General features: G+C 41.8%; 1 protein-coding gene across 1 annotated transcript in view; it reads left to right on the top strand.

Annotated features, from left to right (window-relative positions):
* The window catches only part of LOC126456094 (uncharacterized), a 197627-nt gene that overhangs the window by 147179 nt on the left and 35933 nt on the right, over positions 1-14515 (top strand). The window contains exon 3 of the mRNA XM_050091853.1: positions 9582-9780. Within this exon, the coding sequence (XP_049947810.1) occupies positions 9582-9780 (199 nt within the window). The remainder of the gene's footprint in view (positions 1-9581; positions 9781-14515) is intronic.

Genomic DNA, 14515 nt, shown 5'->3' with positions numbered 1-14515 from the left:
CCTTTTGGAGATTTATCTTCCCCTTAATATGGCTCCATTTATAAAGCAGAATGTTTGTTCAGGCCACTTCCAGATTTTTTTTGTTTGCTTCATACACTCAGCAACAGTTCCATTGCTGTCTATACTTGAAACAATGCCAGTAAATTCAATATTCTACCATATAACCATTACAAAGCTGTCTTCTTCCAATATCTGTCTAAGACTACTGTCTTTCGAACACTGTCTTCTTCCTTCCCCCTTCTTGCAGTGCCCATCTTAGTTTGTTTATCTATAGGCCTGCAGGTAGTTGGCACATCAAGGTCCCTCAGGTCACAAGCTTCATCCACACTGGGTTAAACAAACTAAAATCACTTTTTGATTGCAGACTGTAATCATCTGTAACTTTCGATGTTGACTCAATGTCGACTTGTTTTGATGGTTTCTTCATTTTCTTGGTATTCTTCTTCCCTTTTTCTGCGATTGTTTTGTTCGACATTTTTAGCCTTTTACCCTAACGTTTAAGCATTTTTCCAGTTGTTCATATGCAACATCATCGTACTTGAGGCTCCCAGATAATCTTCTGTATTTATATGGTATAGTTAGCCTTAAAGCTGTAAAGAAAAAAACCTACATAGTTTCAAACACATTGTCTATTAGTTACAAATTGAAAATAACTTCTCACAATCCGAAACAGGCGTTTTGTTTTGATGTAAATGTACGTATGTGAGGATTACTTGGACCAAATCAGGTCGTGGGTCCAAGTATCCCTTTTATACGGTTATTAGTACACCAGCGTACACTTTCATCAATAACATTTTAAAGGTGGCTTATGGTTAAACATTGACATAGAAATTGCATAAAGTACTCCTTACGGAATAAAAGAGAGCACTTACTGCATTGAAAATATCGTTTCTTCACACGCTGGCCAAAGAAGTTGTAAGACGAGAGAACCAGTACACAACATGTTATACCATTAACATAACCTCCAGTAAACTCTAGCAGCAACTCGTGGAAGTACGTGTGTGCAAGATCCTGCTGAGTGCTGCTATCTCGGGGATGAACGAAGAACTACATTGAATATTTCAGTAAACCGATACAAGGAACGCTATAAATCACTTTAACGTGCTGGGTTCAAATAATCCTCCCCCCCCCCCGCCCCCCCGGGGTCCAAGTAATCCTGATTAGTAGTAACGAAAAAACGGAGTGTTTTAGGACGTATTTTGTACTGATTTTTTTTTCTTGGTTAGGTGTGAGGAACGGTGTTTAGAATTAATCCTGACACACACTATAAATCAAACGTCTGTCCCAGAAGACACTTGTTGACAAGAAAGGTATTATCTGTTGATTTTGTACCGTTAGTCCCATACATAGCTGTACACACTTTCAGATATGAGACATTCGAAATGTCTTTGAGTGCTGTGCGCAATTCCATACAGGCCTCCTTCCCCCAAAATCGCAAAGGCTCAGTTCAGGTCAGTGATGGCCCAGTCGGCTGATGATGTGAAAATCCTGCACGTCGAGACCGCTTGCCATCTGAAGCCGTTGTGTGCCCGTGGTGCGGTAACGATACAACTCGTTCAGGCCTATTAAGAGGAGCAGAGATGAATAATGAACCATCATAGCGACGACGCGAGCCGCAAACGGCGAAATCCACTGACACACAAGACTTTGACAAAGGCTAGACTGTTACGGCGTGGCACCTGCGAACGAGAATATCAGAAACGGCGAAGCTAGTCATCTGTTCGCGTGCTACTGTCGTGAGGAGCTGCGCAAGCTGCGAGAGGCGCTCAATAAGTAATGCAACACATTTTTTTTTTTCTCCGGCAGTTTCGGTTGAAAAATGCGAAATTCTTGCGGAACATCGTGGAGTATTCCCGCTTCAGCCCCTACAGTTTCATGAAGTTGCTACAGGTGACGGCGCTATACACAGCCTCTAAATTGCGTCTGTATCAGAGGTGCGTTCCAAGCAGAGAGCTGTCTTTGAGTTTCTTATGGCGGAAAACCAGAGCATCACAAATATTCACAGGCGCTTGCAGAATGTCTTTGGAGACCTGGCTGTGAACAAAAGCACGGTGAGTCATTGGGCTAAGAATTGAAATCATCACAACAAGGTTGCACAAACCTGTACGACCTCTCGCGTGCCACCCAACCGCACAAAGCTGACTGTTGCCGTGTTGGGACGTGCGGACACTCTCATTCAGTATGATCGACGGATCATAATGAAACACCTCGCTGCTCAACTGAACGTCTCTATTGGCAGTGCCAACAAACTCGTCGACTAGTTGGGGTACCCGAAAGTGTGAGCCGACTGGGTTCCTCAGTGTGCGTTATGAGGCTGATAGTGACTTTTTTTTGTCGAACGTCGTGACTTTCGTTCATCACCTCCAATCGAAAAAAAAACGGCAATCCCTGGAGTGGCGTCATATGACCTCTCCATCAGCCGGTAAAGCCATGGCGATGGTCTTCTGAGACTCTGAAGGGAATGTTCTGTTTGATGTCCTCCACTGTGGTGTAGTAATCAACTGTGAAGTGTACTGTGAAGTCCTCAGAGTTCAGCATGTTCGTCGCCACAAAATGCAAACGAACCTCTCCTTCTCCATGAAAATGCAAGGCCTCACACAAATCTGCACACCCGAGAGGAGCACACAAAGCTCCATTGAACTGTTCTTCCTGGCCCACTCTACAGTCTGGATCTCGCACCTTCTGACTTCTATCTGTTTGGCCCTATGAAAGGTGCACTCTGCAGCAAGCAATACATGGATGATGGGGAGGTTGTTGATACGAGAAGACTTTGGCTCCAACATCGTCCAGTAGTGTGGTATCATGAGGACATACAGGCCCGTCCAGTAAGGTGATTTCAGACAGAAAGTGTGTTGCAGTGCTTACTGAACGCCCCTCACAGTTGAAGGTCGGTGAAACTGGAAGTAGGCGACAAGGTATTGTACGTCCGCCCCTTACCACAGAACGTGAAATTCGAAGACTTGGCCGTCCTGTGAAGTACGACAGGCGCAAACTATGGCAGACCTGATGACAGATTACAGTGCTGGTGTAGGCACAAGTGTTTCGGACCACACTGCTGAGCACCCATTTTTGAACAGCTGCAGACAAGCCCTACGCGCATCAGAAATTAATAAGTTCAGATTTCCGCGAACGGCTGCCTCCTATTCTGCTAGACGGTATTCCAATACCATATCAGAAAACAGTTAAGAACTTGGGTTTAACTTTGGATGAGCATCTCAACTGGGCGGAGAATACAGACGCAGTGTGCCGGAAGACGTCCGCTTGTCTCTATGCTCTCAAAAAGTTTCGGAACGTATTTCCACAGGACTTGAAACGTCAGCTCGTGCAGGCACTCGTTCTACCGAACCTCCACTATTGTGATGTAATTCAACAAGGCACGAATAGTAAAAAAAAACCGACAGCTAGAACTAACTATGAATGCCTGTGTGCGTTACACCTGCAACATTCGCTGATATGCTACGGTCGCAGGTTCGAATCCTGCCTCGGGCATGGATGTGTGTGATGTCCTTAGGTTAGTTAGGTTTAAGTAGTTCTAAGTTCTAGGGGACTGATAACCACAGCAGTTGAGTCCCATAGTGCTCAGAGCCATTTGAACCATTCGCTGATATGATCATGTTAGTGCTTCATATTCCCAGCTAGGGTGGCTGCGGCCGGACAAATTGCATGACTACCACACTCTATGTCTACTTCACCGACTCCTCGTCGCTCAAGCACCCCAGTATCTTGCTTCAGAGATTAAACACCTTTCATGCCATCATAATCGAAACACGAGGTCACTCTTATTTGGTACCCTAACTGTGCCCACTCACAAAACAAAAAGTTTTGCAAACTCCTTCTCAGTTACCGCCGTCCGCCCTTGGAACAAACTGCCCTTTAACTTGCGCAAAATTCAATCCCCTGCTGTTTTTAAGAAGAAGTTGAAGCACTTCCTACTATCATCCTCATAGCGTTTTCCACAAAATTAATGTACAAGGCCAATCCTCTCCTCTGTCAAATAGCAAAGCTAGTGTCTCCTATCTTGCTCCTTTCTCTTCTTCCTCTTCATCTCTTAACCATGCAATCTTCTTTTCCTTTATATTCCCTTAATTACGTCACATCGTGTCTCTATTCTTCTCCTCCCTTCACCATCAGTCTCCCTCATACTCCCTGCTGCTTGCACTCCTATCTAAAATCTGTCTCTTTCATAATGTTTAATTATAACAGTACTTATCTACGAATATAAACTCTATATGTATGTATTTTTCCAAGTGTGCCTTTGTAATTGTTTATTTCACTTTCTGTACTAGATGTAGTTTAACATGCCTACCAAAACATATGAATGTAAAATAAGTAGAATGCCTGGTTAGATGTAAGAGTGGGCCTGATGGCCCTAATCTTGCCAGGTTAAATAAATAAATAACTAAATTTCCACGTTAACAGAACGACATCATCAGCTACGATTGCAGTGGATCCATGGCAAATTCTCGTTTGGTTCGATAAATCATGTCTTTGGTTACACCAGGACGATATTCGTACCTGGATACGCCGTCATCTAGGCGGGTGGATGCACGAAACATGCACTGTCCCATCGACACAGGCTAGTGGGGACAGTATTATGCTATCCAGGACATTCCACCTGGGCATCCACAGGACCACGGATTGTAATCGAAGGCACCATCACAACTGTGGTAGCCGGCCGCGGTGGCCGAGCGGTTCTAGGCGCTTCAGTCCGAAACCGCGCTACTGCTATGGTCGCAGGTTCGAATCCTGCCTCGGGCATGGATGTGTGTAATGTCCTTAGGTTAGTTAGGTTTAAGTAGTTCTAAGTTCTAGGGGACTGATGACCTCAGATGTTGAGTCCCATAGTGCTCAGAGCCACTTGAACCATTTGAACAGCTGTGGTGTACACAAACATCACTGGACACCACTTATATTCCTTCAAGCTTGATGTCTTCCCTGACAGCGATGGCATCTCCCAGCAGGTTAACACTCTGTGTCAAAAGACAGAATGGTGCTATAGTCGTTTATGTGTCGTGATAATGCACTCACGCGGTGTCATTGCTAGGATGTTCAGGCCCCAGACAAGCGTTTTTAGCCGCTTCCCCAAATTCTTCATTTTAAATTTTGCTTTCTAGTATTAACGCAGATAATCTTAATGTAAAAAAATCAATCAACCCATTTTAAGCAACTGTTTCAAGGCTCTCAGTTTACATAAATTCGATACTTTACAAAAGAATACTTTCTTTCTAGCGTTTTTTTATGAGAACTTATTTATAATCCCGCTATAATCTACTGAGTGGGCTAAATCTGACTCTACTGTGATCAGAACTAATCCAACAAGCTGCTCTCCCTCATTGTAGTTCTCGAATAATTTGGATTTGAATGACCAGTCTGCTTCGGCAACTGGCAAGTGCAGAAAATCAGCAAGGCTACATTCACATTTGGAAGTAGCCTACGTTATTAAAATCGCACTTATGAACAGCATTGAGAAGATACCGAGGGGGAAGTGACTTAGACATAAATTAGTTGCATGAAACTTTTTTAATTGCAAAATTTCTTCTTTTATTTTTTGTTTATGAACTTTTATGCCGTACGAAGATGCTGTGTTTTCTATTCACTCTGATAGTGTAGCATCGTCAAGGTTTATATTGTTCCAAAAGAACCCAAACGTGGCCACCATTTGTCTGTGGCAGCATATCTTATAGTTCAGTTTCCTACAACTATATCTAGAATCACACCGAAAATATTTGGTTTAAAACTGTACTCTCGGCTCAGATTTGATTCCTTTTCTGCTGTTTCGCCTACAAAGCATTTTCTTTTTCTTTTCCATATTTCTGTGCCGTGAAACGCTGCATTCAAGACATGTGATATTCCGGTTTTTTCTACTATCTCACAATTTTCGGCGTAAATAGTATCCCATCTGTTTCTTACTTTATTTAATTCTTTCACTAGACTCTTAACGTCACCACTTCCAACATCTATTATGGATTCCTTCCCTTGAGGCACAACGTTACTACGTTTATAGCAGCTAATACTTTGTACCGTACTGAAGATATCAGGACCTACTAAAATGATTTCAAATACTTCTGAATGACTTTTGACTCAGTATGTGCCTCTGCAGTAAAATAAATAATCTGGGTAGTTGCTTACCAAATGGATGCACGGCATCTGTGCGTGCAGACCACGTCGTTTCTGACAGCTCGTACAGGTACGATCTAAGATTTTCTTTTAGAACTCTGCATATTTGGGGACCATACTGTTACTTATACTTCCACTAAAATCTGATATCATCCGTTGGATACTGAAATACATTCATAAATATTACAACACTTGCGCGTATGGAACAATAATATGTTTTTCTTTACAGTGTGTAGTGTACTGTTAGTGCCTTACACGCAGAACCATGTTATTTTGCATTAATTTAAGCACTAGGTATATTGTGCACATGTTTTTTTAAACTATCCCACAGGTCCGACGAGGACCTCCAGCCCTCAGGCCTCTTATTTAAAGTCATGGTTGCAGGTTTCAAAAGTTGCATTTAATTCGTTTAGTAAGGCACCCAGGCCAGCACGCCCCCCTGCCCCCCCTCCTCAGGTGCTTGTCCCCCTGCCCCACCCCCATCTCTCGCCCCAGCATAACGCTAGCTCTGCACTCACGTTGATGTCTTGGCCTCCAAATTCTCCGGCTCTGAACTCGATGGGACGATATGGAGCGCCAGCTCCACGCCCACAAACCACCGACCCATAATTCGCGGGAACTGTCTGACCTGTGCACAGACAATGGTGACACATATCACCACAATAATCATGAATTTATGACACATCCTAGTATATACAGTTCCATATGTCCAAAAATTTGTTGTGCATCCGGAACATTTGTACCAGATTGTAGGATAGGCAGAGATCAGGTACAGCCAGTAGGGCCGCATAAGCTATACCTTTAACTCAAGAAACATTTTTAATTACAGTAAACAAATTAGGTGTGTGTAAATTCCTAAGGGACCAAACTGCTGAGGTCACCGGTCCCTGGACTTACACACTACTCAAACTAACTTATGCTAAGAACGACACACACATCCATGCCCGAGGGATAACTCGAAGCTCCGGCGGGAAGAGGCCGCGCAATCCGTGACATGGCGCCTCAAAACTAGCGGCCACTCCACGCGGCCATATTAGGTCAAAATAGCAATACGTAAATCACAATTCTAGGCGACAATGACGATATGTTTGTCGTTTTATTCGTTTAGAAAAGTAAACTTGTACGACAGGCAGAGTTAAGGGACTACTGCAGTGGTCACATTATTATTTACGACACTGCTGTACACAAATTATCCATTAAATAAGTACTTTAAAACAAGTAAAATGGAATTTGTAATGAGGTGATACGAAAATGGAGTCTCTTATTCGTGATTAATAAGGTAGCTTCGTAAAATATATTTATGAAGCTAAGTAACCATGATGCCCTTCTGGCTATGATAGTTAAAATTTTGATTCGAGATGCAGTTTACAGTTTTCATGTAAACGTAAACACTACTCACAGATTAGGCCTTTGACCTGTTCTGACAGTCCGACTGCTGCCTGTACGAGGAGCGATTTATAGTCGTGGGATATGTGATCAGCGTGTTGTCAATTTCTCCAGCCGTTACTGTCAAAACGTGAATCCAGCTGATGACGTTTTTAATGCTTAGGTTTGACCCTTACTTGACAGTTTTCACATTATTTAAAATACGTTGAGTTTACTCCGAACTCTAAGCTTTCTAGTGACCTTTAAATTATCAAAAGGTAAGTTGTTGTTATAACTATGTAACCACTGAAGGAAAGTGTTTAGTCAATTCACGTATCAGTTTGTATTCTGTAATAGTTTAGCACGATTTTCGGTTTTTCTTACACAAGACGTGACCACTGTCAAAGTACATCAAGTATCGACCACAATTATATCTTTAGATTAGATGTCATAAAAACAGTTGTACACTACTGGCCATTAAAATTGCTACACCAAAAAGAAATGCAGATGATAAACGGGTATTCATTGGACAAATATATTATACTACAACTGACATGTGATTACATTTTCACTCAATTTGGGTGCATAGATCCTGAGAGATCAGTACCCAGAACAACCACCTTTGGCCGTAATAACGGCCGTGATACGCCTGGGCATTGCGTCAAACAGAGCTTGGATGGCGGGTACAGGTACAGCTAGCTGCCCATGCGGCTTCAACACGATACCACAGTTCATCAAGAGTAGTGACTGGCGTATTGTGACGAGCCAGTTGCTCGGCCACCATTGTCTAGACGTTTTCAATTGGTGATAAATCTGGGGAATGTGCTGCCCAGGGCAGCAGCCGAACATTTTCTGTATCCAGAAAGGCCCGCACAGGACCCTCAACATGCGGTCGTGCATTATCCTGCTGAAATGTAGGGTTTCGCAGGGATCGAATGAAGGGTAGAGCCACGGGTCGTAACACATCTGAAATGTAACGTCCACTGTTCAAAGTGCCGTCAATGCGAACAAGAGGTGACCGAGACGTGTAACCAATGGCACCCCATACCATCACACCGGGTGATACGCCAATATGGCGATGACGACTACACGCTTCCAATGTGCGTTCACCGCGATGTCGCCAAACACGGATGCGACCATCATGATGCTGTAAATAGAAACTGGATTTATCCGAAAAAATGAGGGTTTACCATTCGTGCACCCAGGTTCGTCGTTGAATACACCATCGCAGGTGCTCCTGTCTGTGATGCAGCGTCAACGGTAACCGCAGCCATGGTCTCCGAGCTGATAGTCCATGCTGCTGCAAACGTCGTCGAACTGTTCGTGCAGATGGTTGTTGTCTTGCACACGTCCCCATCTGTTGACTCAGGGATCGAGACGTGGCTGCACGATCCGTTACAGCCATGCGGATAAGATGCCTGTCATCTCGACTGCTAGTGATACGAGGCCATTGGGATCCAGTACGGCGTTCCGTATTTCCCTCCTGAACCCACCGATTCCATATTCTGCTAACCGGCATTGGATCTCGAACAATGCGAGCAGCAATGTCGCGATATGATAAACCGCAATCGCGATAGGCTACAATCCGACCTTTATCAAAGTCGGAAACGTGATGGTACGCATTTCTCCTGCTTACACGAGGCATCACAACAACGTTTCACCAGGCAACGCTGGTCAACTGCTGTTTGTGTATGAGAAATCGGTTGGAAACTTTCCTCATGTCAGCACGTTGTAGGTGTCGCCACCGGCGCCAACCTTGTGTGAATGCTCTGAAAAGCTAATCATTTGCATATCACAGCATCTTCTCCCTGTCGGTTAAATTTCGCGTATTTAGTACGTGGTGTAGCAATTTTAATGGCCAGTAGTGTCATTATTGTTCATCAAGAACTTTTCTCTTCTTTATGAAGTTGAAAGAACAGAATCTGAACATTATAAAATTTAATTTCTCCGACTGCAGGATTTATATGTCGAAATTTGAGTGTGCAGACTTCTATTGTAGTACTCCGTAGTTGCTTGACAGTGTTGTAGTATCTGATACACGAACTAATTCAGTGCTGTAGTATGCGATGCACGGTCTAAAGCGGTATGACGGCCTACAGGAGGTGATCCGACTGGAGACCCAGTACTGGACGCTGGTGGACATCCCGAAGCAGGAGAAGCAGGAGACGGTGCCGGCGTTCGTGCTGCGCGCGTGCGCCATCATGGAGAAGACGCAGAAGTCCGGCGAGGGCGTTAAGACGTCGGCCAAGCTCGCTGAGGAGGAAGAGAAGCGCCGCGAGCGCATCGACCGCCTCGAGAGTGAGTGAGCGACCGGCCACACTACACAGTCTTATTTCGCCTCATTGCTCTTGTTCCTGGAACCCCGAACATTTGCCGTGTTCCATCGATAAGTTCCCTGCTGTCGAATAGAGCGGTGCGCTAGTAAATACGAATATATCTGTGAGTAGCTACCACATTCTAACATAACTGTCACGACACTTCGCCTCGATTTTGTTGTCTACCGCACCAGCAGCGCCCCAAGCGGCCAGTAACTTAAACTGTTCGGCGCGATCGTGAAAGCGAGTAGTGTAGAGATGGGTCGAACTCGTTCATTCCCGTGAAGTACTTCATTCATTTCACTCTTTGCCGTGAAGCATTCAAATGAAGTTGTTCATTCATGAAGTACGGAAGCCTGGCAAAGTTGTCCAGTTCGCCGCTCAGCCGCGGCTACGCTCGCTTCGCCTCGCTCGTACAATAAAGTTTCGTAATACTTCATAATTTTACCAACAGATGGCCGAACTATGAAGTAACGTCCACGTAACGTTTTGCGTCTTACAGCGTCTGAGGTAACTTAAATACAGCATGGTCGAAGGGGACAAAGGAAAGATAAATAGAGAAGCCTGTCACATATAAAGAAGGTATTACGTTTAACCTTGCTCGACATTTTTTCATGAAGCGCCAAAAAGAGTCTTCATCTGCCAAGTGAAACCTTATTTGTTGTGTTTATGGACTGAAAACTAGTGCTACTAACGAAATTAAGTCCAATTTTATGTTCCTTTTAAAATTTAATCGAAAATAGAATGAGTATGTTTACCACTGTCACAAAGTCTATATACATACGTTAAGTAATTATTCAGAAGTTTTCCTGTAGATTTTTTTTTGTTGAGAATAATAACCCTCTAAATTCAAAACGTAAACCGTCACCTGTAGTCACTGGTACGATTTCAGGTAAAATCCCTCTATATTTTATTCCGAAAGCAATTTTTGTGTCTGTTCACGCTTATACAATGGCTAGCAACTCGCGATCGCGTAGAAGTAGTGAAATTTGGGGTTTCTTCGCCGATTAAGGTGATGGGAAAGCAAAGTGCAACTGTTGTTGTAAGTGTATTTCACCGCGCCATTCGTCGACAGGCAGTAGAGGGAGGACTGAAGGGAAGGGAGAATGAGTGACGTAGCGCCAATGTAGTGGGAGAGGGAAGAGAGTGAGAGAACGAACTAGAAAAAAAGTGTGGAGTGTGCTATCTGTGGAGAGTTTGAAGTACCAGTTCATTGAAATTGAGTGGTTAGTTCACACTTAACTGGAGTGAAGCGTTCATTTGAACGACTCATTCACGAGCTCCCCACCACTAGAATAGTGGTAGTTTATTTTGATTTCTACAATGGTTTTTACAAGCTGGAGCGTTTGTAACGCAATAAATAATAGCAACAACAGGAAGAAGACACCACTTGCAAACTACATGTGTAATAATGATTAATGTTTCGTTTTATGAGCAGAAAATGGTTAGTTGTTAGCAGACGAGAAGACCTTATGAAGAAAGACCCAGTTTACCTCTATAATAATATTAGGTTTTGTTCGCTACATTTCGATCAAAACCAGTTCATGAACGCAGACCATAATAAACTCGTGTAGAATGCAGTACCCACACTGTTTGACATCCCAAATATGCCACCTCAGCTGATGATGAAGAGGGAACTGCCACAGATTCGACAATCCATCTAAAGCTGTGAAACAGTCCTATGACACAGAAGCAGCCAGTTCAACTCTCCATGTATCAGTGCCAAATTCGTGTGAATCTGCAACACAGACATGCTTTGACGATGAAGTGGTTAGATTAAGTGGAGTTATTCGTGTCTTACAAAAGCGTGTATTTCATTCACTTCTGTTGTTAGTCACTTAATTTTCCTTGCTTCCAGCACCTTGTTCACTGACAGATTGTTTGAAAATTATTCAAATATTTGGTTTTGCGTGAAATGTAATGTAATCAGCTCATTATAATGTTTTCAACATATTTCTCCAACTATTTGGCAGTTGCTTGTCCCACTTAGAATAATATAAAGATGAAGGTCGTACTTGTGGGAACATGCGACAACAATGACAAACACAGTAGGCCTACAGAACGATAAATGAGCTGTCGATTGCTTTTGCATGCAGAGGTACATGTCTGTGCTTCTTACGTGTGAATCTGTGTGTTTATATTCTTCTGATATAAACGTGGTAAACTGCAGTTTTATCCAATGTCACAAGTGTTTCTTCACGAATGTGTTGTAGCTTGCCACTCGATTCACGGTTTTTATCCATACTTGCGCTTATTTTAGACTCATTTTTAGAACTGATACTACACAAACGCAGAGAGGAAAGAAAATAACTCAAATATTTCGTAAATTACGTAGGAAATGGATGCAAGACAAACATTATGCTTACGACACGTCTGAAGTTCATTTTACTCGCCGCTCTCAAACGCTAACAACTTTTACAGCAGTGAGTGTCGCGATTGTTATGTTAGACTGTGGCAGCTACCAACTGAGATCGACCTATGTTTAGTTTTAAGATCCATTCGTACTTGACAGCACAGATCCGAACAATACATTTCAAAATTCAAATGGAGGCATTCACCAAGGCTGTCAATGGAACGAAACAGTCAACGTTTTTCGGGAAGAAACTATTGACACTGATGCTGATGATGTGAAAGGCGTCTTCTTCTGCTAACAGCGGAAATTAACCATTTTCACAGCGATCTCGCACATTATAGTAGTAGATTTCGTGCTTTTTGTTCTTTTTCTTCTTCTTCTTCTTCTTCTGCTTTTACGCTGGACCACTTCTGTCAACCATTTTCTGGCCATCTTCATCAGTACGTATTCTTTCCGAATTGCCCAGTACCTTTTCATTCGTTCTGATATTTTTTGACATTCATCATCTGTGAATACCCATTTTACTGTATGTCATTTGTCTATTTTTGGTTTAAATCTTTTTTATGTTTTTCATCTTCTTTAAATTTTACGTTTTGTTTTGCATATCGTCCAGGGTCAATTCTAGCTCTTTGATCTCGCCCCTGATTTCCTTTATCCATCCTACCTGTTGCTTCATGTTCCAAAATTTCTCTATAATTTTTCATCGTAATAAGGTTTTGGTGCCCTCATAATCTGACCAAAAGAGAGATCCTTTTCTTCCATCCACTATCTGTAATGGGCTCCAGTTCACTGTACACCATTTCATATGGCATTATCTGCCACTGTCCAACTTTTTGCCACTGTCCAACTTTTTGATAGTTCTTATTTATCCAATTTCTATTCTTCTCTCTACTTTTAAAATTTTGTCGATTCTCTTTTTCTGGGTGGCTTTACAAACAGTTTCGCTTCTGTATGTCACCTCTGGTTGAACTGCCATTTCGTTAATGTTTTAATTTAGTTTTCATTGAGAGATATTTTTATTGAATATAGATCATATTAATTTTTGAGGTTTTATCATTTTATTAGATCTTTATTGCCAAGCAGGTTTCTAGTCCAAGCTGTATCCAATAATTTCTCCTAAGTATTTAAATTTTTTATTAATTTTACTTTCCTGTTCTTTCCTGTTATGAGGTTGATTACTTGTGAATCTGCTACCATTATCTTGGTCTTTTCAAATGATATCTGGAGTCCAATTTTTATATATAGGCTTCTTACTCAATTCCTGATTGTAATTAGCCACTAATGCTAAGTCATTTGTCAGCCCCAGGCAATTTAAGTTTATATGATCTTTTTTGGTTCCAATTCTTATGTTTTCAGGATTTTTCTTGTAACATTCCCTCATCACATAATTCAGACCACAGTTGAAAAGTAATTGCAATAGACCATCTCCATGGCTTAACCTTGTTGTAATCATAAATGCCTCCTCATGTATTTCTCCTCTGAACTTTACTTTCGATTTGGTGATTGTTCGAATTAAGTTTATCAAAATTAATTTTGGGCTTCCGACCGAAATTCCTTAGTATCTATATCACTGAATGTCTGTGGATACATCATGTGCTTTTTTGAAGTCTATAAAGGTTCTGATGTGATGTTTCAGTTTTCTTTCGTAGCAGTCCATTACAAATTTCAGACTGATTATCTATTCTGGGCAACTTCTCCAGGGTATAAATCTTCCTTGGTATTCTCTTAATTCCAGTTCAAGTTAATCTTTATAACGACTGTATGGACTTCATAGTTTTCAGAACATTATTTTGCTGTGTTTTCATGACACACTGCAAATGTTGCATGATAAATTGGATATTTTTTACATTGAGTATTCTTCCCCAGTGGAGGCCAGGTAAAAAAAAGTTATTTAGATTTTATAATAACTGAACAGATCTGACCCCTAAAATGTGTATAAATAAGAACACAAATTTATCAAGTGAAATTCATTGAATATCCTTCTGTTTAAGAGACAGTGGCAGTTCTGTTAAAGTAGAAAAATGCAAAGTAAGAAGAACACAATAGAAAAGGCCAGCAGCCTCTATGTACTATATTACAAATATTATTTGATGTGTTTGTATGTGTATATTTTCAATTGTCAATGTAGAAAAGGTTCTCAGGTAAAGACATTAGATGTTGTTGAGAAATTCCTGCAATATTTCATTGGTGCAACTGACCAACATCTTCAGATCACTTGCACTAATGGAATACTATGGGAATTTCATGATGACATCCAGTTGACTGTTTTGAAGTTTGTTTTACTTCTCAGAAATTTGCTATACAATATTGATCAGAAATACCCATAACGAATTTTGCTTTGCCCATTAACAAATTTTATCAATAC

The sequence above is a fragment of the Schistocerca serialis genome, chromosome 1 (assembly GCF_023864345.2).
Source record: "Schistocerca serialis cubense isolate TAMUIC-IGC-003099 chromosome 1, iqSchSeri2.2, whole genome shotgun sequence".
In the NCBI taxonomy this organism is placed as follows: Eukaryota; Metazoa; Arthropoda; class Insecta; order Orthoptera; family Acrididae; genus Schistocerca; species Schistocerca serialis.
The sequence above is the reverse complement of the archived record's forward strand: the minus strand, read 5'-3'. Positions and strand labels throughout refer to the sequence as shown.